Source organism: Numenius arquata, chromosome 8 (genome assembly GCF_964106895.1).
Source record: "Numenius arquata chromosome 8, bNumArq3.hap1.1, whole genome shotgun sequence".
In the NCBI taxonomy this organism is placed as follows: domain Eukaryota; kingdom Metazoa; phylum Chordata; class Aves; order Charadriiformes; family Scolopacidae; genus Numenius; species Numenius arquata.
This window is the reverse complement of record NC_133583.1, coordinates 25,156,836-25,180,504: the sequence shown is the minus strand read 5'-3', so window position 1 is coordinate 25,180,504 and position 23,669 is coordinate 25,156,836. Positions and strand designations below refer to the sequence as shown.

At 45.9% G+C, this 23,669-nt stretch overlaps 1 protein-coding gene across 1 annotated transcript in view; it reads right to left on the bottom strand.

Annotated features, from left to right (window-relative positions):
• Positions 1 to 22,497, bottom strand: part of PSKH1 (protein serine kinase H1) — a 30,672-nt gene extending 8,175 nt beyond the window's left edge. The window contains exon 1 of the mRNA XM_074151954.1: positions 21,466 to 22,497. Coding sequence (XP_074008055.1) covers positions 21,466 to 22,410 — 945 coding nt within the window. The 5' untranslated portion in view covers positions 22,411 to 22,497. The remainder of the gene's footprint in view (positions 1 to 21,465) is intronic.
• Between the last annotated feature and the right edge of the window lie 1,172 nt (positions 22,498 to 23,669).

Genomic DNA, 23,669 nt, shown 5'->3' with positions numbered 1-23,669 from the left:
GTTATTCACATCAGCATAAAAGCTATTGAGGCGCCGTCCACGCCGGTGTGCAGGGAACAAACAACACCTTGTTCTCTGCTTTGAACCACCAACCCACCTCTTTCACCCACAGCTGAAGCCAGTGTGGACCCGGCGAGTGCCGGCAGAGAGCTCCAGACACGGGTACCCGAAATAAAACGCTGAGCTGGGTTACCAGGGTGAGCCTTTCGCCCAGCTAAACCCAACCCACGCCACGGGAAGAGTAGCTTTCAGGGTGCGTTTTTGATACCAGAGCAGAGCACCTGAATTTGTGATATGCCTGTGATGCTGCTATCAAGTGGTCGCGAAAACTTGCACTGCAAACAAGCTACTAAGACTTTGGGGCCAGTTCTCTTTAACATCTTTATCGATGATCTGGACGAGGGGATTGAGTGCACCCTCAGTAAGTTTGCAGATGACACCAACTTGGGTGGGAGTGTAGACCTGCTGGAGGGTAGAAAGGCTTTGCAGAGGGATCTGGACAGGCTGGATGGATGGGCCGAGGCCAATGGGATGAGGTTCAACAAGGCCACATGCCGGATCCTGCCGTTGGGTCACACCAACCCCCTGCAGCGCTCCAGGCTTGGGGCAGAGTGGCTGGAGCTGCCTGGTGGAAAAGGACCTGGGGGTGTTGGTCGACTGTTGGCTGAACATGAGCCAGCAGCGTGCCCAGGTGGCCAAAAAGGCCAACAGCATCCTGGCCTGGATCAGGAACAGCATGGTGAGGACTCAGGAGGTGATTGTCCCCCTGTACTGGGCACTGGTGAGGCCCCACCTCAAGTGCTGGGTCCAGTTTTGGGCCCCTCATGACAGGAAAGACACTGAGGTGCTGGAGCGTGTCCAGAGAAGGGCAACAGAGCTGGTGAGGGGTCTGGAGCACAAGTCTTGTGAGGAGCGGCTGAGGGAGCTGGAGGTGTTCAGCCTGGAGAAAAGGAGGCTGAGGGGAGACCTTCTCGCTCTCTACAACTCCCTGAAAGGAGGGTGTAGCCAGGGGGGGTCGGTCTCTGCTCCCAAGGAACAGGCGATGGGACAAGAGGAAATGGCCTCAAGTTGCGCCAGGGGAGGTTCAGGTTGGATATTAGGAACAATTTTTACACGGAAAGGGTTATTAAGCCTTGGAATGGGCTGCCCAGGGAAGTGACTGAGGCACCATCCCTGGAGGGATTCAAAAGACGGATTGACATAGTGCTTAGAGACACGGTTTAGTGATGTGGGGGTTTTTTTGTTTTTTATCAGAGTTAGATTGATCACAGAATCACAGAATATTTTTGGTTGGATGGGACCTCTGAGATCATCGAGTCCAACCAACAAAAAAAAAAAAAAACCCAAAAAAAAAACCAACAAAGAAACACACCCAAAAAATCCCAGAACACCAAAACTAAACCAAACCAAATGCCCACAACCACACCCACCCACAAACAGACACAAACCAACAGTCTCGGGCACTAGAGCATGCCCTGAAGTGCCACCTCTACACGTTTCTGAAATACCTCCAGGGATGGCGACTCCACCACCTCCCTGGGCAGGCTGTTCCAGTGCCTGACCACCCTCTCAGTAAAGTCATTCTTCCTGATATCTAATCTAAACCTCCCCTGCCCCAACTTCAGACCATTTCCTCTGCTCCTGTCATTATTCCCTTGGGAGAAGAGGCCAACACCCACCTCTCTACACCCTCCTTTCAGGTAGTTGTAGAGGGCAATGAGGTCTCCCCTCAGCCTCCTCTTCTCCAAACTAAACATGCCCAGTTCCCTCAGCCTCTCCTCATATGACTTGTTCTCCAGACCCCTCACCAGTTTGGTGGCTCTCCTCTGGACACGCTCCAGCAGCTCAATGTCCTTCCTGTAGTGAGGGGCCCAGAACTGAACACAGCACTCAAGGTGAAGCCTCACGAGTGCCCAGTACAGAGGCACCATCACTGCCCTGCTCCTGCTGGCCACGCTGTTCCTGATACAGGCCAGGATGCCGTTGGCCTTCTTGGTCACCTGGGCACACTGCTGGCTCATGTTCAGCCGGCTGTCCACCAACACCCCCAGGTCCTTTTCTGCTGGGCAGCTTTCCAGCCACTCTTCCCCAAGCCTGTAGCGTTGCCTGGGGTTGTTGTGACCGAAATGCAGGACCCGGCACTTGGCCTTATTGAACCTCATCCCATTGGCCTTGGCCCACTGATACAATCGTTGGATCATAAAGGTCCCTTCCAACCTAGACAATTCTATGATTCTACGATTCTATTCTATTCTATGATTCTATTCTATTCTATTCTACAAGTGATTTGTGCTGGCTTTTTTTACTTGTTTTCACACTAAAATATACACCAAAGGTGCTTCTGATCTGTTTTCCTGTTGGACGCTAGTTCTTTCAAATATTTCTATTGCATTCAGGTTTCTAAGCTACTTTTTTTTTTTTTCCTCTAAGTATTTATTTTTAAATCAGATTTTGGAAGTGTCTAGATTCCAGCAGTGCATCCTCCCCCAGATACATACTCATACCCCCACGAGGACAGGGCACGTACATACCATTCCTTGAGAAGTTGAAAGACCACTCCTGACCTGGGCAGGCAGAATTGTTAATATAAAGGAGTTTGTTCAGGACGTTCATTACATGCATCCATCTTGCCCTGCAGAACCCACGTGGGACGCAAGGCTCACACCAGCTGCTCTCCATCCTACAGACACACTTGGCCACAGCCACCGCTTGCAATCACGTATGTGTCCCCCTATACGTCTCCACTCTGCGTCCACCGACTGCTGCTGTTTGCAGTCCCACTGAAGACACCCAGACCATTAGAAACCATTACAAGAAAGTCAATCCGGACACAGATGGCAGCCAGGTATCATGGATATGAACAGCAAAAGCATTTTTTTCACAAAAATGACTCAATCTAACGTGTGTGTGGTGCTGGAGGCAGGGCACACCTCTCCACCTTCTACCATTTTTCAGGGTAGTTGCATTTTAAAATTCAGATGTCTTTGAATAGACAAGTGACATGCTGTTGGTTTTTAAAAATAAATTAATTGAAGGTCCCCCAGTACTCTCCGCATCGCCATCTCTCACACATTCATGCCAATGTAGCTGTTTTGCCTAATTTAGGAGGTTCCCCTTGTGACTTCAGAAAACGGGAAATGTCAGCTCCGAAGGAGCAAGTTGGGGACAGCAACTGTGAGACGTCACTAGGATGGCGCTGGGGCTCTGGGGACGACATGCTGGCATGGTCCCGGGCATCCTTCAGCCCAACAGCAGTTGCAAAGAGGTGATCAAAACCAACCCATTCAAAAGAGCTGGAACAAAAAGCTTCCCCTGAAAAGCTGTAATGTGCTAAAGTCTGTGCAGGACAGGTTCCCAAGCATTCAGCATTAATTTGTTGATCTGGGGAGGAGGAATAAAGGAAGGATGAAAGAGGAAAATACAACAGCCCTTTAATAATCCACAGCATTATAAGTATGCGCAGCCATCTGGTGCTGTGAACTTCCATAACCCAGCTTTTCGAATGGAAATAGCCAGCCGATTCTCCCTGTACAAGCACTGAGTATTCAGCTAGAATAATGCGGTAAAATTACAGCAGCTACAAAAACCAATAAACACAAAGCTTTTCTCTACAACCAGGGCCGGCTCTTCTAACTGTAATGCTGAGGGAAATAACCAGCATGTTAAATTGGGGTAATACCACGTTTTAGCTTGGATCATTTCAAATCCATCTCTTAAAAATGTGGCAGCAAGTTAGAGCTGGACACAGGGGACTTGAACCTTGACTGAGAAATTGGATACTGAGAAAGCTCTGGGTCAAGAGACCTGGACTCAGAAGGATACAGGTGAAAAGACGAGATCACTGCGTACAGACGGTGGAGATGGCCACAAAAAGGTCAGACATTTCCAAAGGTATTGCCATAGCACCAGTTCACAGCAGTATTTGCAGTAGCTAAACTGGGAAAAACCTTTCCCAATCTGTTCATAACGTCTGGGTATCCTGACACCTTCAGGACAACGTTATTATTCTCAACAGAAAAATTCAAATTTGATCTGAATTATTATCTTAAGAGATGTATTTGCTGAGAACTGGAACTGAAGCTAATAAACATTTCTACGTACCAATTCCAAGTTTAACTAAGGAATGGTAGTCCCTGACAGGGAGGAAGACTCTTCCCCAGCGAGGAAGAATCTTTTTATCATGCCGATTAGTGCAGCAGGGGGGGTGAACAGATAAGCTTATAACCTTCCACGCACACGTACACACACACACACACCCCCCAGGCTCCAAGCTGTCGATGCACAAGCCCTCAATGCTTACAAGAGAAGGAACAAGGGAAAGTAAATCCTAAGGCAGTCTTAGTTGCTAGTCCAGCCGTGCCTTCCTCCCTGGCTGTCACCAGCTCTCCTTGGCTGCTCGGGAGAGCACAGGGCTCTGTTAACCTCTCCGAGCCCAAGCACCAAGGGCAGCTTGTGGATGAGAAGCTCTGCTGAAAACATCAGCGGTGCCCAGGCTCCGCTGCCTAGCTGGCCCTTCCTTTCTTCCTTAAATTCACCATTTAACTTAATCAGAATCCAATCCAGACATGGGTCAGAGGAGGTGAAATACCCTTTCTTCCATCCAAGCATTTCCTAAAAGCCTAGGTTTAGGTATCTAAGTGCTTCCCAAGTTAGGCTGGTAGAGACCAATCTAATGACATTGCTGTTTCTCTCCCAGAAAGTGCTGGTTTGCGTAGGCAAGGTAGCTATCAACTATTGCTGCTGTGAAAATTTTAAAGTTCACAAAACATCGGGAGACGCTAAAAGTAGGTTTGCTTGGTCTAATGCAGCTCAGTCCTGGGTGACTCTTTTCCAGTTGTCTTTCCTGGCACAATTTGGGAAGTTTTTATTAAAACCCAGAGCAGGACAACTGTTACTGATCCCGCTCCACTGCATTTCTCCTTAAAATCTTCTCAGCCTCTTTCAGCATCCAAAGTATTCAGTGAAGGAGACAGAGATCCTGCTGAACAACAAAGTATGTCATTGAAACTGCACCAAACCGCATATACACAAGAAAAAAAGCAAAGTAGCAAGGACAACTCAAACATCCCTAGCTTACACATACCTAATTTGGCAGCTATAATCTTATATTGTGATTTTTTCCCCCCTGCTATATCCTACCCTGTTGTTTCCTACATCATTGTTGTCTTTTTTTCTCTAAAAAGAAGACCAGAAGTTTTCAGTTTGCTAGGTGGAATCATACTGACTACCACTGAGCCTGGCCATCTCCCAGTTGAAGGAGGATGTGGAGGAGATCCAGGTGAGGGCTGCCAATATGGTCAGGGGTCTGTGGCACATGGCCCGCAAGGAGGGATGGAAGGAGCTGGGCTGGTTCATTCTGGCAAAGAGAAGTCTAAGGATGATCTAACAGCAGACTACATTTATCTGGAAGTAGTTAGAAGGATTACAGAGCAATACAGGTCCAAATGAGGTAATGGGCAACAGGGAGAAGCTGCACTTTGAGAGGTTCATATCAGGAAATACCAAGGGGAAAAATAAATCACTGGAAGGGTGGAGGAGGTCACCAGGGAGGTGGGGGATCTCCATCCTTGAAGCCTTTCAAGCCACAGGAAGACAAAGTCACAGCCAGCCTGATCTGGCAACAGTCCCGTCTCATCTCAAACTGAACGGGATTAGAGACCTCCAGAGGTCTCTTGTAACCAAGGTTTCTATGATTCTAGTGCTTCTCCTCCCTGTCCCCAGCTGATACTGGCATGTCCTCTCCACGGCAGCGGCACATCCCTCCTTCTTACCCTCACCACTGCCCAGCCTCCATCCCACATGCTTGATAGGGAACAAGCGTGCCACAAATTTATTTACTTCTGTGTCCAGAAATAAACATGAGCCGATCAGGTCCCTGGATAAATTTGGACTGATATTTAATCACCTTTCCTGCAGCAAGGATGTGAATTTATTTCTCTCTCCTACTAAGCCACTGACTTTTATGAAATTCATTCAGGCCTTTGAATTCTCCATATTGCTCAAATTGGGCTGAAACAGACCTTAAAAATTAAACAGTTAATTGTGGGAGATTGAAAGACAATAGTGCAGTTCCATAAACTTTGCTTCCTGGGGAAATCAGGGTAAAAACAGGGCTGCAATGGACATTCAGGGCTCATTCGATCCATCCCATGGTTCCCAAAGGATCCACCACAGATACGTCATTCCTGACATGACTCCTAACTTGTTCTTCCAGACAGCTTCAGGAATCCCCCAGGAAAGTTTTGTTTAGGAGAGGGGCACACACTCCCCCCCAGAATCACATTCTGTCATTCTGTGACACGCTCATGTTGGAAAAGGTCCAACATGAATCCTTCTGAGTGCAATTTAAGGCTCTTGTTTGACATAAACTGGAAAAGAGATTATTCCTTTTCCTTTTCCAACCAGCCATGTGCATAGTTGAAAACTGCTATGACAACACCTTCTTTAGGCCAAAGAGCCAAAAATGTTTCAGTCTTCCAGAGAGACTGTGGTTTTTTTGACTCATGATTGTTTTTGTTGATCTTCTGTCAAGTCTCTCTGCTTGGCCTGCGGTGTTTTTGAAGTCCGCTGTCCAGAAGTGTCAGAGCTCCAGCCTGGCCCACCGCATCAGCCACCAGATGCAGACTCATTACACCACACGCAGCCTGTCTTTCTCTTTGTACACCCCAGTTAAGTTCATCTTCTTCTACAAGCATGCTATTGCTGTCTCACTTAATAGTTTGTGATTCATAGAGAGGTCCTTTTCTGAGAAGCCAACACCTCCTGACCTTCTGTTCTTTACCTATTTTTGTGCACTAGCTTGCTCTTATTTTTTTGAAATTTGCACCTGCCGTTGAATTGCTCAAATGCGTCAGGGCCATCTGGAATTCAACGCACTTTGCAGCCCTTCCGAGTCAAGGTCATCTCCAAATATAATGACCGTGAATGTACCCTCCCCCTTCCTCAGCTGGGTTAGTCAATAAAGCCCCAAATACCACTGCACCTTTGGCAACTTCTAGAGAACCACACTCACTCCATGTTCCACTTTGATGAGCTGCCAGTGAGTAAATGCCGATTTTAACACAACAGGCCTGGGGAAATACAAGATTTGGTCCCCAGGCTCTCCCTGCATCACCTGTGGCAGATTTGGAAAGCGCCGTGCATCAGGGTCTGCCTGCTGGCTTCTGTCCTCAGAAAGCCTGGAGAACATTATTTTTTCCTAGCTTCTAGGCAAAGAAGTTTTGCTCAGCATGAAGGGCAGATGAGGACAAAATGATTTGTAGCAGTAAGTGGATAAACATAGTTTTTCCTCGTGCCAAACCCCCTCTCCCACAGTATTTCTCGCCCATTGACACAGAAGGTAGAAGCTGATGCAGAGGACACGTGAGACAATGCTGCTTGCCCAAAGCCAGAGAGAGGAGAGGGCTCCTTGCTTCCAGAAGAGGAGGAACACTTCACATCCTGCCCCTCCTTTGCCTGCAGGCGTGGGTAATTCACCATCTCCGTTTGTTAACTACGGTTATTGCAATCATTGCCTTTACCCATATTGACTATTTAGGAGCTCCACATGCCTGGCACACGTTCAGGGCACACAAGGTTTCCAAAGCTGCACTTTCCAGTGCTGCACTGTGGCGTGTTTCCAAACAGATTTTTCAGAGACCACAGACCACTTTCACGAAATAGCTAAAGACCCCTCCAATGGTGGATCCATCCTTGCTATGCCCTGGGGCCAAACACTGGAGGTACAGGAACTCCTACAAATTTTGGAAGACGAGTATGCCATGAAATGATTTGACATTCTTATCCAAGAGCCCAGCTAGTTTTCTTCAATTTTGCAATATCAGCCTCTTAAGCAAAAAGGTAACTTAAGAATGCCACCACAAATTCCTGAAGCTTGTAAAGCTAAAAGCAAATGAAAAAAAAATACGGAGGACTGAGAGAGATAAGAAACTGTAACTTAGACATTCCTGTCAGCGTGTGATACAACAGTATATAAAGTCTTTTGAGGCATCCCAGCCATAATGAGAAACCTTTCGTATGTCTGAGCTACATAACCATTCTCAAAATGATCCGACTGCGAAAGAATCCCTTAGAAATTACTCTTCAGACACGGACAAAGGTAGGAAAAATGCAAACACTCTCCTTCTCAGACAGCTCAAGTCTACTTTTGCTAGGTCTGGAATCAGACTCCTCAGTTAATCACTGCAAGTGCCTGAAATGCTGGTGTATCTGCTGCGTGGGGTGTGTGGTGCTGATGGAAGTTCAGGAGCTGTAGACACACATCAGCAGCCAGGCGGACGCTGCACTAACAGCGGGTGTCCCTCAATAGCCACCACCAGAACCTTCTGCCTCTCCTTGACTTGCCTGCCTGGCTCCCATTTCACCAATCAACACTAATCTGCTGTATTAGCAAAAGCTCAGTTTTCAGAAAAATCCATAAAAGCATCCACTTAAATAAGAAAGGTACTGGAAAACAGGCCTGGGATTTCTCTCTCGGCACCCCCTGGGAGGAAGCGGGGTGGGGGGAGCAAAGAGCAGAGAAGCCAGGCTGAAGCTCATGCTCCAAAATGGGAACTCGGACGCACCGCTCTTGGTTTGAGCCACCCCTTCCAGCTCAAACCAACTAACCCAGTTCCCCTTGTGTCTACCAGCCTGAAAGCTTCCATTGCCAATCTTGTCAGATTTAGGGATTTGAGGGATTAGGTAAAGAGACCACCAAGAAAAACTCCAGGCTTAGGAAGCATCTTCTTAGCCATCGAACTCGGTACCAACAGAAGCTTCCCAAAACATTTTTTTTGCAGCTGAAAAGAGATTTTAACTATCTGAAATCAAAATCTTGCCTTCGTACCTATGCCACATATGCCGGTTAACCCCTCCTGTGTCTCGCTGCACGGCAGGAGCACGCTGTGACTGCGAGGGAAGTCCCAAATTCTGCTCAGAGGAAATCTGAGCCAACTCTCAGCTGCACCTTGTTCCAGGTCCAACCCTGCCTCTCTCTAAGGCAGGGGCAATCACAGGCCACAAAATGATTTGCAGCAAGGTGTGTGCTTACAGCCCTCCTTTGGAGAGCTCAGTTTTGATTAATTAAAACTAGCTTTTAACCTGCCGCAGGGGAACAGCCACTGGAACTACAGCCCAGTGCCAGCTCTTCAAAACCTCAAGGTCTGGTGCTCAGTCCAGGGGCTCGGATGGAAGCCAGGAAGATGCTCTGTAGCTTCCTTCAGAGTGCAACGCATTTACAGCCCCCCGCAAACCCCACTTTAAAAATGTTCTACAGGCACCAGTCAGGGCTCCCTGCGCCTCCGGAGCAGCACTGCTCTTCTAGTTTTGTATATCCACATCATCTTCTGGAGCCATATCACCCCCAGGTCTTCGGCAGACCATGTCTAGCAAATCCAGCTGAAGCAGTTTAAGATGTCATCCCCACTCTAGGACTTGCTGTGACAAACTCCCCTGCGTGTGACAGCAAGGACAGAAGACGATGAGTGCTTGCACCCTGCTCATGGGTCACAGCCACCTCCAGGAGCAGCTGAACTTCAAACCCAGCCTTGCCTGGCAGTGCAGGCTCCCACCCCACGGCGACGGTCTCCAGCCAAAGGGAGAGGAGGAGAGCTCTTGTATTTAGGAAGCAAAGGAATTAAATCAGCCAATAATAAAAGATGAAACTGTCCAGCCCAGTTTCAGGGAACTGTAGAGGAGTCACAGACATCAATGGCAGTTTATAGTTTAAATCCTTTCTGTTAATAATTTATATTCTGCACAGAGGCAGCTTAATATTCTTTTCCTACCCTACCAATGTCCCTTTATCCCTATATCCCTAATTCTGCAGAAATAGTATTCCACCATTAACAGGATTTTATAGGACCTAGAGATGCAAAAATGAAAACATAATACATCACAGCATTATCCCAAGTCTTCTTCCCTTGGATGTGGCTCCTGCCTTCCTCCACCCCTATGCTAATTACATGCCATACGCTGTGCACCACTTCCCCAAACCCAGTCATTCACCCCAAAATCTTTACCAAAACGCTCAGCTGCTGCCTTTCACCCTGCCTTGAACCTGTGGGTGCTCCTGGTACAGAGCACAGCCCCAGGCACATGGAGAGGGGGATGAAATTACTGGGAAAAACCACATTACTCTTCTCCAGGGAGATTTGCTCCCTCCTTTCTCTGTTTCTAGGGGCTTGGAGACTCAGACGGAGTTTCCTCCCTGGTCTCCTCTGCTCAACACACCAATATAAATTAGAACGTTACAGTCCAAACAAGCCACCACGGTGACACACGCGGTGTCTCCACCTCCTTGTTTCAGTAGATGCTTCCAGCCACAGAAACTGCAAACCCAATCTAAGGGACAGCCCGGCCAACTCACCGGCTACAAGGCACCGACTCAAAAATTCACTGACCTGGTGACAGGCACAATTCTATCACATGTAAACTCTTAACAGGGTGTGGCAGACTGTAGCTGTATTGAATGAAAGACCTATGCGGAGAAAGATCACCCCTCTCCTTGCTTGCCCTGCCCTAGTGTTTGGAGTGATCTTCACAGCTGAGTTCCAACATAAACTGAAGAACATCATTAAAAAGGCAAAAGGAATGATTTGGAGAAAAGTCCTTGCGACATAACAATTCCAGCAGAGGAAACAACCCTCCAAAAATCCCCCAAAAAGCAGTCAAAGTGAAGGAGAATTGATTTTTAAATGCATACATTGGTGTCACAGCCCTTTCACTGGAAAAGGTGTCTCTTCACCTATAAACAAAGTGTTTCCCGATACAGCACACTAAAGTTTTGTGGCAGTGTGGTCACCGATACACGCAAGAGGATGGAGGATTTTCCAGGTTTTAACTGAGCTTATCGTGTTTCACAGAGCGCAAGATGTTCCACTCCCGCAGCGGGAGAGATCCGGACAAACACTTCAGCTCTCGGATACATATGGAGCAACGCAAATCCACCTGTACTCACCCCCGCTCAGCCCCTGCATTAACAGAAAAGAGCAGAAGCTAAGAGAAGTCCATTTATTGGGCTGCCTCGATGTTTTGTGCCAGGAGAGGCACACTTTCATCCTCTTCAAGTGTCTCAGCTCTTCAAAGCAGAGCGCAGTGCCCTTTCCAGCAGAGAGCCATCTCGCCAACACTCTTGTAGCTCTACTTAAAAATCACCACCTTCTCACAGCCGTCTGAAATGCAAAAGCACATTCCTGTGTAAATTGATTTTTTTCCCTTCCTTTTCCAGGCAAAGGGCTCAGTGATTTATATAAAAAACCAATTCTTCCTTACATGGAAAAAAAAAAACCAAACAAACTAATTTTTAGAAAGAAATGTGTGCATATCTCTGACAACAGGACTATTGTAGAACACTTCTACCTTCTAATGTGGCTTACAGGAAAAAAACAGAGCAGCTGCTGCAAAAAAGTCTTTTTTTCCCCCAAGACAGCTAAAACATGGTCCCAGAGGCTTGTATGATCATGCAAAAGAGCAATAAAAATGCGCTTTAAAACTTTGCCTTCAGCTGCCCTGTCCCCGTTTTCCTTGTTATGCTGCATTTTAACAGCTGGGGACACTGAAAATCCAGGGAGAAGAGCAAAAAATTGGCCACTCTGCTGGTTCGGAATCTCTCCTCTCTTTTGGCATGAAGACCAGAGGCCAAGGAGATGATCATGCCTTGCAGAGCAAGAAGTAGGTGGCTTTTCAAGGAGCATCTCTCAGAGTAAAAGGCAGCACAGGCCACCACACAAAGGCAAATCTTCAATAAATGGGAGACAGACACCAGCTCTCCTGGCCTTTTGTAGCTACATATCTTTATTATTTTTTTAAAATACAGGAAATGAAAGACCAATGGGAACATTTGAGGGCAGTGGTGTTTCTCTGTTCCTGGCAATTTTTTTTGATCTGCTTTGAATGTTTTCCAGAATCACAGAAGGATATGGAGTTGGAAGGGACCCCTGGAGATCATCTAGTCTAGTCCAGCCCCCTGCCACAGGAGGGTCACCGAGAGCAGGTTGCACAGGAACGTGTCCAGGTGGGTTTGGAATGTCTCCAGAGAAGGAGACTCCACCACCTCCCTGGGCAGCCTCTTCCAGGGCTCTGCCACCCTCACAGGAAAGAAGTTCCTCCTCATGTTTAGGTGGAACTTCTTATATTCAAGTCTGTGGCCACAGAGAAGACATGCTCTAGTCCAAATTCAGGGTACTGCCTGTCTTAAACAGATGTACCAGCAGGAAATCACCAGGGGGAGAGTTTTCCCCCTTTCAGGGCAGTTGAAAAATAGTTGAATAACTGATTTCATTAGCATATCGCATATTACACAAAGCTTATGATATATAACAAAGCTACAGTTATGAACTGCAGGAAAGAACTTGCACGAATTTCTGGGGCCAACAAAGGATAAAATAGAAAATAAAGTTAATACATTATGAAACACTTGATTTTTTTCTAAACTGGTATTTTTTCTGAAGTGTTCATAATTTTTTGTCATCGAAACAATAAAACATGAATCTTTTTTAAATTACATATGCATATGTAATTAATTCTAAGTGACCAGAAGTGCAAACACGCAGGAGCCATTCCAGGACTGGCAGCCAGAACATCCCGCTGCAGCACCAACACTAAACTTCTTGATCTTTAAAAAGTCACCTCCAAAATTTGAGCGTGTTTGTTCTGTACCGATTGCACTCTCCTGCAAAGCACTAGGGAGTGGGGAGAGACATTTGCTGTGATATGCAAGTATAATTTTTTCCTCTCCTACAGGAAATCAGTTTCTACACTAAAATACAAATTATGCAAAATAGAAATTTGGTCCTTCCCCCCCCCCCCCCCCGCAGATCTCTCCTGCTACACATTTCCACCTGCAACTTTTATAGGAAGGAGGTTGCCAAGTAGGTTACCAACCTTATTCTTTTTATTGCTTGTGTCTTTTTTAGTATAAGTTTGTAATTTGTTAGAAAATCTGAGCAGAGTCGTAATACAATCCCCGATTGGCCCCTTTGGAGAGGGACAAGGCGATTCAGTAACCGGTTCCCACCCAAGTCAGAAGGAGCCTGTGTTCAAGCTGTACCCCATTCTGTCTCAGAAAGTGGAAGAAAAGCAGGAAATTTAATATTAAAAGTTGACAGGACTGTCATCCGTCTCCTCCATGTCATGTCAAGAGGGATTTGAGAGGTTAAAGTCCTCCATAGTCCATTAACCTGCCTCCACAAGGAGGGCAATTACAAAAAGACTCTGGAAACACCCTGCAGATGTACTTGGGATAAGAACACGTAGTGCAAGCATCCATCACCTGGTTCGAAATTGTGTATTTTTATTTTGCTTTCTGTCAAGTAGCAACTACCAGCACAGGCACAGGGTCTGTTTGCTGATGCACTGCCAGCGCTCTTCATTCTTCCTGCTTTGGTTATCACCTGCAGGCAGGGAAACTGTTTGGGAAGAAAGTGTTTCGTTTCTTTACTTAACATGGACCATGTTAGTTATTACAGGAACACCATTCACACTACTGCACTCATCTTCTACTAGGGTAATTTGTTTTTCACATAATTAAGTGCATTCTTCCAGCCTGAATCTATCCATAGCAGCATTTGCAGAGTTTACTCAATATCTGCATTTAACTTGGTGCTTTTAACTCCAAGCTAGGGCAGATGATCATTAAGATGCTGAATGCTTGAGAAGGGAAATAGGAAATGCTATGCAGATACAAATTCTGCAAATTAAGCCTATCCGTCGGTTTGATCTGAAGCCATTTGTGCCACAAATCTCTCTTTAGCGTCACATTTTTTAGTACTTGCTTCTTGGTTGCTTTTACCAAGATTTGGAGAAGCTGTTGATGTGCAGGAGGGCAGGACCACAACCCAGAAGAACCTCAGCTGGAGAAACGGGATCTCAGTCCATCCATCAGGACCACCAGGCGGTTACAGAGAGGATGACACCACACTAGATGTCTCAGAGATGCTCAGTGAAAAGGCAAGTAGTGACCATCAAGCTGCAACCAGGTAAATTCTGTCCAAATGTAAAGAAAAGACATGGTTCCTACAAGACTGGAGCAGCCCTAGGAGAGGGCCCAGAGAGGTGGTGACATCTCCATCCTTGTAAACTTTCAAGGCTTGAGTGAACAAGGTGCTAAGCAACCTCATCTAGCTTTAAATTTAGCCCTGCTCAGAACAGGGGTTTGGACCAGAGACTTCCTGAGGTCACTTTGTGCCTGAGTCTTCCTGTAATTTTAAGATCAGTGGTATGCACTGCCCCACGGTACTGCAGGAAGCCAGACCAACTCTTGGTTGATGCTGTCTCCACTGGAGCTTACCAGTTTATTGCAAAATATAAAGCAGAACCACTTCACGAATGCCATCGATATCATCATAAAATTATCACAAATAATGGCATCTAGGTTTAGAAACAGGTACTCTTTGACTTATCTTCAAAAGATGCCATCACTGCGAAAATACTATAAAATTATTACTTAAATTACTTTTATGTGCATCTTACTAATTTTTCCATATTACAACTTCCTGAAGCCCGTGTATAGGAACAAGTCTCCAGCCTTGTGGGTTACCCTAGGGAGCTGCTATCCATCACAGGGACGGACTGACGGACCACAGCACACCCTGTCAGCATTACGATCTCTGCTAACAAGCAGCCACAGGCCAGGTGAACCCAGAAAGAAAGTGTAGGTAACATCTCTTTATTTAAGAGATGGAGAAGAAGAAATCTGGGGGCATGTGGCCAAGGAAACAAGTTCTACAAAAAATGTGCGGCAGGGATCTGCGTGTATGAGAACAGAGCAAGAATGTACTCGTGAAGTCAGGAAAAAGGGATGCTGCAAAGGTTCAGACATGGTTCAGAGCCTGGCTAAAGGGTTTGCTGTTGAGATAGAAAGAAAAGGACAGTTTTTAAATGAAGAATGAACAAGCCTTAAAAATTAAACTTTGGTGAGAACCCTCATCCTTTGGTGAGGATTCTCTTCTTTGGTGAGAATGCTCGGTTTGAAGTGGACAAGTTTCTAAACATGCCCCCACATGAAGGGCACTCATGTTTCTGAAACTACAGAAGGGCTTATATCCCACGTGAAGTCAGTGAGGAGAGGCACCACACGCTCACGGCATCAGGAAGAATGGCTTAAACACACATGAGACTTTAGCAGCCAGCCCCAAAATTGCTGTCACCCTTCCCTCCTATCTGACAGTAGAGGCACCAGGGAAGACAGCATCTTGGGATGTTGTTAGGAGAGCAAAGAAAATAAGTAAAAAAAAACCTAAACAGCAAAACCATCTGGCAAGAGGAGCTGTCAAAGACTGAAGCCATCATATTAAGGGCACCAGGGAGCAAGCCAGCCAGGGAGAACGACTGGATGGGTTCTGCATTCAGGCTTCAAATCTCAATGAGTCACCAAACAGAGAAGGGCAGAGTCACAAGCAGAATGCAATTCACACCACATTTCCTGTATAGATGTATGTCAAGACAGACTCATTTCTCCCAAGGAAAAAAACCACATTTCTGCAGGAGAAATGGAAGTTAAACTAATGTTCTCATCTGCAAAATACACTTTTTATTACCCCTTAGTCAGTATACATTGCCTGCTTTTTCACCTACCTACAGGGGAACTCCAGCATCGGGTCGTAATTAAAGAGTTCAGAAACATTTCCATTTAATAGAAAATGTTTATCCTCCTCACTTTTTACATGTTTAGCCCTTCCAAAGGAGTATTATACAGCAAGTAAAATTAGCCCGTGGGAGTTGGTAAGACTTGGGATTGATTTCCAATTCTCAAACTCACTTGAAATAACGCTGTCTCCAAACCACAATCCAGACGTGTGGTACCTGCCCCGACTGCTGGACACCCCCAGCACAACTTTGAAGGTCCCCAGCAGCTTGCACCCAGGAGGTCCACAGCCCTTGTTTTCACCATCTGAAGAACTCTGTATCATTGGCTTCATTAGTGAACTTCATCCTGATCCCTTTTGGGCAGAAGGGAACAGATCCTTCAAACTTTACCGTTTTTTTTTTTTTCCCTTCCCCATGGAACCGTATTTCAACTTTGTGCTTATCTTCAGCAAATTGCTGATCCATCCAAAGGCCACTCTTGCATTACAGCTGCAAAGTTCCTTCAAGAGCCCTTGGTGAGGGGCTTTAATAAACACCACTGGAAAACCTAAGCAAGCCACACAAAAGCAGATCATCTCGCTGTGTGACTGCCAAGTCCCTTTCAGAGCTCCTACAAACACTCAGTGCTCAGCTCCCTTCACATATCAAACACGCCTCTCCTTGCATCACATTGATCAATGGATCCACCAGCACCATTATTTAGAAGAAGGGTTTTTTTGGTTTGAAACTGATTAAGAGATGTTCCCACAAGTGCAACCACCAACCTCACCCATGGTGAACGCACTGCAAAAAGCCGATTCTGTTCTGCGAGTAGGAAAACAGACCTCAAGGGGAGAGGATTTGCCCAGATCAGATATCAAAACCAGACCAATCCCGAGCCCAGCTTCCCAATTTACCCACAACACATTATCTCCCACTTCTTCCAGCAAGTTTCCCAGGTAGTGTTAAGCAACATAAAAGTATCAGTATTCAAGAGAAGGACAAGCTTTGAAACAGAACCAGAGCAAGCCTGTCTTAGCAGGGTAACGATGGTCCCATGTTCATTTCTGCACTTTGAAATTCAGATGAAACTGTGAACAGAATTCCAGCTTTATTCCTCAGACAACTTTTTAAGCTGCAAAGAGATCCCCCAGAAATCAGTTTTTACCCCAAGATTTCAATTAAAATTCAACAGCCCAAGTAACCCTTATTCAGAGATGCTCAAGAAAAAAAAGCACTGCCGAGTTACAAAGGCAGCTTTTCTTCATTCCTCACCCTGCCCATCACTCCAAGCAGTTGAGAAAGTACAGAAGGAGACACAAGAGATAATCAGAGCAGTGATGTCAGCGGTACCTGAATAAGCTATTATGGGATACCTCTGCTATTGATCTGCTAACAGCCTCTTCAAAGAGCCCTCACACTCCAGGCACAGGAGAGCAGGGTAAGAGGGTCCCCGTCACAAAGCAATTACAGGAGCTGGACACGAGCTCACTTGTTTTTCAGGAAGACGGAGCTCCTTTCTCAGGTCAGCGTGCATCTTGGCTTTTATTCCTCTCTCAATACAGCTTTGTCCTCTCCCAACAGGTTTTCAGGCCAGACCTTTCAAAAAAAGTGGGACTCGGCACCGATTCCCAGCAAACTCGCAGCACTGCTGCTGCGTGACACGGTACAGAAACGTGGTTCAGAGGACGGCTCCCTCCTTCTGTGTCTCAGCTGGGCAGCTCAAGCTGTCAAGCTCTGGGCACTTTACCTCAAAGGCTCCTTTTAACATTTCCTCCTCCATTTCACATCTTCAAAGTTCACATTACAGAGAGAACAGCAGTCATCCCCCTGAAATCTCTTCTTCTGCATCTATCAGAGACTTTCTGACACGCAGTCAAGTATTCTGCTCATTCTAGTTCCAAACAAACCAGGGCTTACATCTCCTGCCACTTCCATTAGTCTGAAAAACTTAACAGCCTCATTTCTGGCATCTTCCCACTTCTTCCAGCGTGACACAAAAAAAAAAAAAAAAAAAAAAAGAACAATTTTCTGTGAACACCCGAAATGTGGAAGCATTTAAAAGTCCAGAAGATGGCTTTAAGAAAGCTGGCAAGGTTGTGGGAAACATGCCAGACACCTCTAAATCTCAGGCTCACTTTGATTCCACCTAGAATTTATTCACAAATTGGGAATTCTGTTACTGCATCTCCTGCCAATACCCAGCTACACTCAAACACACCTTCAATTTAGGGGTTAATTAAAGCATCTATTTTCCCTGGTTCTGGAAGAACAGAAAGCATCTGGGCAAAATATACGGGGCTATTGGCCGACATATATTTGCTTTCCAAGCAGTAAAACATCTCCAGTTTTCAAAAACAACCACTCCTGTCACACACAGTATCCGTAACAGCCTCCTAAAGGATGTAATTTGTGGTGGAATAACAAGTAAAATGCTTCAGGCTTGCGCACTGGCACTTCCAGAATATATAGTCTAACACTTTCTCTGTGGCACACGTTACCGTGTGTACAACCTACAAGCATCCAGTGTCGCAATGAAGTCACAAAATTTCTCAAAATAATTCAGTTCCGACACAAGGACCAGAGGACATCAACCTGAATTCCCCCAGGGAACCCTCAAGACAGTTCCTCTCTATTCAGTCTCCCTATGGCTGTGCTGTTTGGGCAGAACCTCCCTCAAACACATATTTTTTTGGAAGAGCAGCCCTGGTCTGTTCACTTGGTCTTCAAAGGGAAGCCAGCCCATACCACTCACGCTGCCCTTCTTCAGATGCTTTTTTTTTTTTCTTTAATTTTTTTCCAGGGGAAACAGAACCGCACTCAACATTCAAGTGCCGGTGGCTGACGGGCACAGCACAGCAAGGGCACATGCAACAGTAACGCTAATTCCTAATATCAATCAGCTTCCAATCATGAGTATCAAGATGACTTTTAGAAGTGTTTAACCTCAAATTGCTTTTTCTGAAGGGCAAGCACAGCCTCCATGGCCCATCATCATTCACAGACAATTCAGACTGCGCGTCTTCCCGTGGGACCACTTCAAGTTTGTCCATACCAAACATCAGCCAATTTATCTGGCGGTCTCTCACTACTTCCTCGGCTTTGTTTTTAACCTCAACAGCTCACTATCAGCATCATTTATCGGGTGTCAGACCTGTGTCCCACCACTTGCTTCTAAGACTCCAGAATCACCACATTTCACAATAACGGGGGGAACCTGTCCTGGATAACACGCGAAACGTAATAAAAAAAAAAATCTGCAAAAAGGTAAAAATAGCAAGTGACAAAGTTGAATGACAGTGACAAAATTCAATGTCACACAAGCTCACGCACTGAGGGAACGAACCAAATTATATATACAACATGACATCCCCAAATCAGCTGTTAACACTCCAGAAACCTCGTGGAGTCACAGTGGACCACTCTCTACATCATCAGCCAAATGCTCAGAGGTTTCAAAGAAACAAATCCGAAACCCCGCAGGAAGAGGCAGTGAACAATCCGAGAGACTTTTTATGCCACGACAAAGCCACAGTGCTCATGTATCACCCCATCTCAAAGATTACAAGTAGCTTAAAGAAGGGAAACTTTCACCAAAGAAACCACCCCGTTACACCACACCACTTCTTTAAAGTAAAAGAATTGGAAGGAGAGGAGAAAAATGAATGGCCAAGACTAACACAATGGAGTGAGCTAAAAAAGGACCCAACTTTTTGGCCAAGGAATTTAGAAAGCTCTAAAATCTGCTGTCCAGAGGCCGACACTCAGGGTGAGCCAAGCCAGCAACTACCTACTTTTTAAATGAGAACGCACGAGGAGGTGCACGCACTTAAAATGAGTTTTGCCACATGACAAACATCAGAGGGAACTGGCCTTTTCACACGAGAAAAGTAATTTCTAACATACCCACTACCACTGGTTCTAGGGCAAATTAGGTAACGAGGCATTGCCTTTCAGTGTGACCCTGCAGATGTTACACACTGCTGGTAATTAATCTATTTCGGCATTAGGATAACCCGATTGCACGCTTAAAACTCTGCAGCTGGTTCATAAATCATATTAACGCGGCAAATTAACAAAAGAAGCAAAGGCTGCCAAAGTCAGCTGGGGCTCGGAATTCAAGAAAGCAGTTGACAGAATACTGTTGGCAAGAAACTACTCAAGAGCTGCAGTTTCTAAGGGAAGTAATACACTTGGTCCAGAAAGTGCCAGATTCGGTGGTTTACGGCTCCTCACATTTGTGTCTCCTCTCTGCACCAGGAGACCTTCTGAGAAGCGCACATGGGAAGAATAAAAACATTCACAAGGTTGTCAAATCTGGGCTCTCCTCAGTAGCCTCCCGTGCAGACGCCAATATTCCTCAGCTTCATTTAACTTGGATATTCAGTCTATTAACACAAGCGGGCCAAGTATAAACGACTTACTGACACCTCTGAAAACCCTTCAGAGAGTGATTTTTTGGTGTTTTTTTTAAACACAATCCTAAAGTAGCTTAATATGCTTAAAAACTCAGCATGTTAGCCTCCTTCCATCCATCATTAAAATGCCAATATACCTGTCACAGCTAAAAATACAAGAACAATCATTAATTTATTCTATTTTTTGACAGTTACTTTACCATCATTTCAGCATCATAAACTTAGCAACTCTTTAACACTTTCCCAGCGGGCTTCATCTCACAAAGTCATGGCATTCTGGAATCTAAACACTCTCCTCTCTTACTAAAGAAGAGGAGGTTATAAAAGTTTTGGTTTTTAATATTTCCAGTGAGGGATATAGGAAGAAATGCAACTTGCAGATCTGGATCCCTCCCCACTTTCTGTAAGCGTGATTTTTAGTGAGGTTGTGCCTACACTTGGTGACTGCGCTGGTAATCAAGATCTCCCACCATCACCAGAAGCAGGAGCTGTGTCAGCCTGGCACCCAGCCATTCCGCGGAGTAAGGGAACGTCTGCCTAAAAGCTATCCCCCAAGGTTCCTCCTTCCATAGTTATCTAAGAAAACTATCCTTCAACCCTCACTTTTGTCACATATTAAGCTCAGAGACAATGCAGACCAATTTCAGAAATGCTCACGTCTCCAGATCTAAGAAGCAAGTGCCCTTTTGCCCTGCCACAACCTCGTCTTTCAGCAAAGGTATTTTTCAGACTACACTTGGATTTGTATCAGGAATCAGACTACGGATGTACACGCCACATTTCAAACACTCACCCTGGCAGGGGTTTCAACAGTGAAGCGTGAAACAGCAGCTTACCAGGGCTGAGGTCTCCCCAGCTAGAAACCTACATGCAACCTACAAGCATACTCTGCTCTACTGGAAGAGATCTCTTCTTTCTTTAGGTATACATTTTTTTTTAAAGGAGCTCACTACGCTGCGCTGGAAGCAGTTTTGAAAGCAGACAGAATCATAGAATCTTTCAGGTTGGAAAAGACCCTTGGGATCATCGAGTCCAACCATCTATCCTACTCTACAAAGTTCTCCCCTACACCATATCCCCCAACACCACATCTAAACAACTCTTAAACTCATCCAAGGATGGCGACTCAACCACCTCCCTGGGCAGCCTGTTCCAGTGTCTGATCACTCTTACTGTGAAGAATTTCTTCCTAATGTCCAGTCTAAACCTACCCTGTTGCAACTTGAAGCCATTCCCTCTTGTTCTATCGCTATTTGCTTGTGAGAAGAGACCGGCACCAACCTCTCTACAATGTCCTTTCAAGTAGTTATAGAGAGTGATGAGGCCACCCCTCAGTCTCCTCTTGCTCAAACTAGAAAATAGGAAAGGATTTAAAAAGCCAGAATAACCCTGGTAATGTTACCACCCTGCACACAACAGCCAGCTTCTGGTCACCACGGAAACCCACCTCTGGAGAGCTGCTCGTTGGACTTTCCCTCACCATAAGCCCTGCCACACTCACCTCGCCTGAGTAACTGTATTTTCCTTTCAGGATCTGCCGATACAAACGGGTGCGGTTGTCATCTTCAAAGGGCATAGTGCCGCTCAGGAGGATGTACGAGATAACACCCAGTGCCCACATGTCCACAGAGTTCGTGTAGGGCTTCCTGACCAGGATCTCAGGAGCAATGTACTCCGGAGTCCCGCACGTGGTTTTCATCAGGCAGTCATCTCCCTTTTTCCGAGCACTTGCCAGTCCAAAATCCGTAATCATGATTTTGGAGTCTGTTCCCGGATGGTAGTACAGCAGATTCTCTGGTTTTAAGTCCCGGTGAGTGATACCCAGCGTATGCAAGTACTTGACACCATCCAACACCATCTGCAGCACACGCGTCGCATCTCGCTCGGTGAAGGAACCTTTAGCGATGATTCGATCAAACAGTTCTCCTCCCGTCGCCAATTCCATCACCATGTAGACACGGTCCTGGGTCTCAAACACCTCAATAAGCTGGATGATATTGGTGTGCCGAACCCGCCGCAGCACACTAAGCTCCGACTCGCACACCTCCCTCCCCTCCCGGTATTTGGTCTCTATCATCTTGATCGCATAGGGCTGCTTGGTAGCCTTGTGTTCCACCCGCACCACGCGACTAAAACTCCCTCTCCCGATCAGGGCCTTAATGTCATACTTGGCTGTCACTCGGGGGTCAAATTTGGCACGGTATTTAGCCACTTTGTTCCTGCGGGGTTCCAGCTGGTCCACGGGGGTGGGCAGGTGGTTCCCAGGGTAGGGGTTAGCCTGACGCGGAGGTGAGGGAGAGCCGGCTTTGATGACAGTCCCACAGTCATCTTTGATGAAATGCTTGTAGATGTCATTGTGGCCTGTGTACGGTTCGACTTTTTTAACCAGGTCTAGCTGCACATCTTTGGGGGGCTCAGGAAGCACTTTGCTTGTCCCACAGCCCATCACTGAACAGTGTTAATTCCCTATCAAGGCATTTTCCCAGGACAGCATCAGCAGCAACCACATCCGGGGCAATTCCCGCATTTGAACCTTAGGAAAAGAATGAGAAGAAACAGATAAATAGGAATCAGTGTTGCAAAGTTTCAAACAGGAAAAAAAAAAAAGCTAGTGGTTGATGTCTCAAAGGAGTGACGCTACTGCAAACTAAGAGTCTGGGGTTTTCACTTTACTATACTACAGAGCATGCACAACACATCCCGGCTTTCATCACAGCCTAGAGAAGAGAGTGCCTATAAAAACACAGTCATGGTCAGAACAGATGTCTGTGGGAATCACACAATATCTCTTTTTATTAAGCACAGTTTGTTTAATGCTCCCAGCTGAGCACTGAATCACAGAGTCACAGAATAGCTGAGGCTGGAACAGACCTCTGGAGGTCTTCTTGGCCAGCCCCAAACGCTTAATAAAAATCTTATTAAGGAAAGAGTTGAGCATTTTCCTTAATTCTTTTTCATCTGCTCAACTTCATAGCACAGCAGCCACTCCCAATCTTAGACTTTTGAAATTTCTCACTAGAAACTCCAAAAAGTATCTCAGCAACGTGTTCATTTAACAAATCTTCCTAAGATTTTCTTTATATTGAAGCTGTACCAGTGTCATAAACCTTCCACTACTGTGCTCCCAGGGATGACAGAAACTGCCCAGGAGGCAGGGAATATGGAGACAGAGGCACATTGGTTTTAAGATGCACTTTAATTACCACTTAACTTACTGCATCCCCTGCAAGAAGGCAGCCCTTATTTAACCAGCTTTTAGCCAGCAATTCCCTCACCCTCCAAACCCTAAGAAATCAAGGTAGGCTTTAACAGATTTTAACATCCTGACTCAGCTTTGCTTTCTTTTGCACCTTCAGCTACCAAGCGGCACTTCTGGTTTTCCACATGGAGTTGGGTGTAGGAAGTGGAATTTCTACCAGCTGCTCCAGACGAAAGCAAAGGGAGTTCCTGCTCATCACACTGTATTCCAGCAGAACCATTTGCTGCACTTCAGCAAATCTTTAGGTGCTGATTAAAACAGTCTGATTGGTGAGGAGACGGAGAACCTGCCTGTATGCGTTCTGGGCAGTTAGCCAAGCAGTTTAAAACTTCTACTCTTTGGCTCAGAGCCCATCAATATGGTGCCTGAGACTTCACAGAAGGCTACAGAAAAGCCGTTAGCCTTGAAACGTAATTGTACACCTTACTATCACCAAACGTATCTTC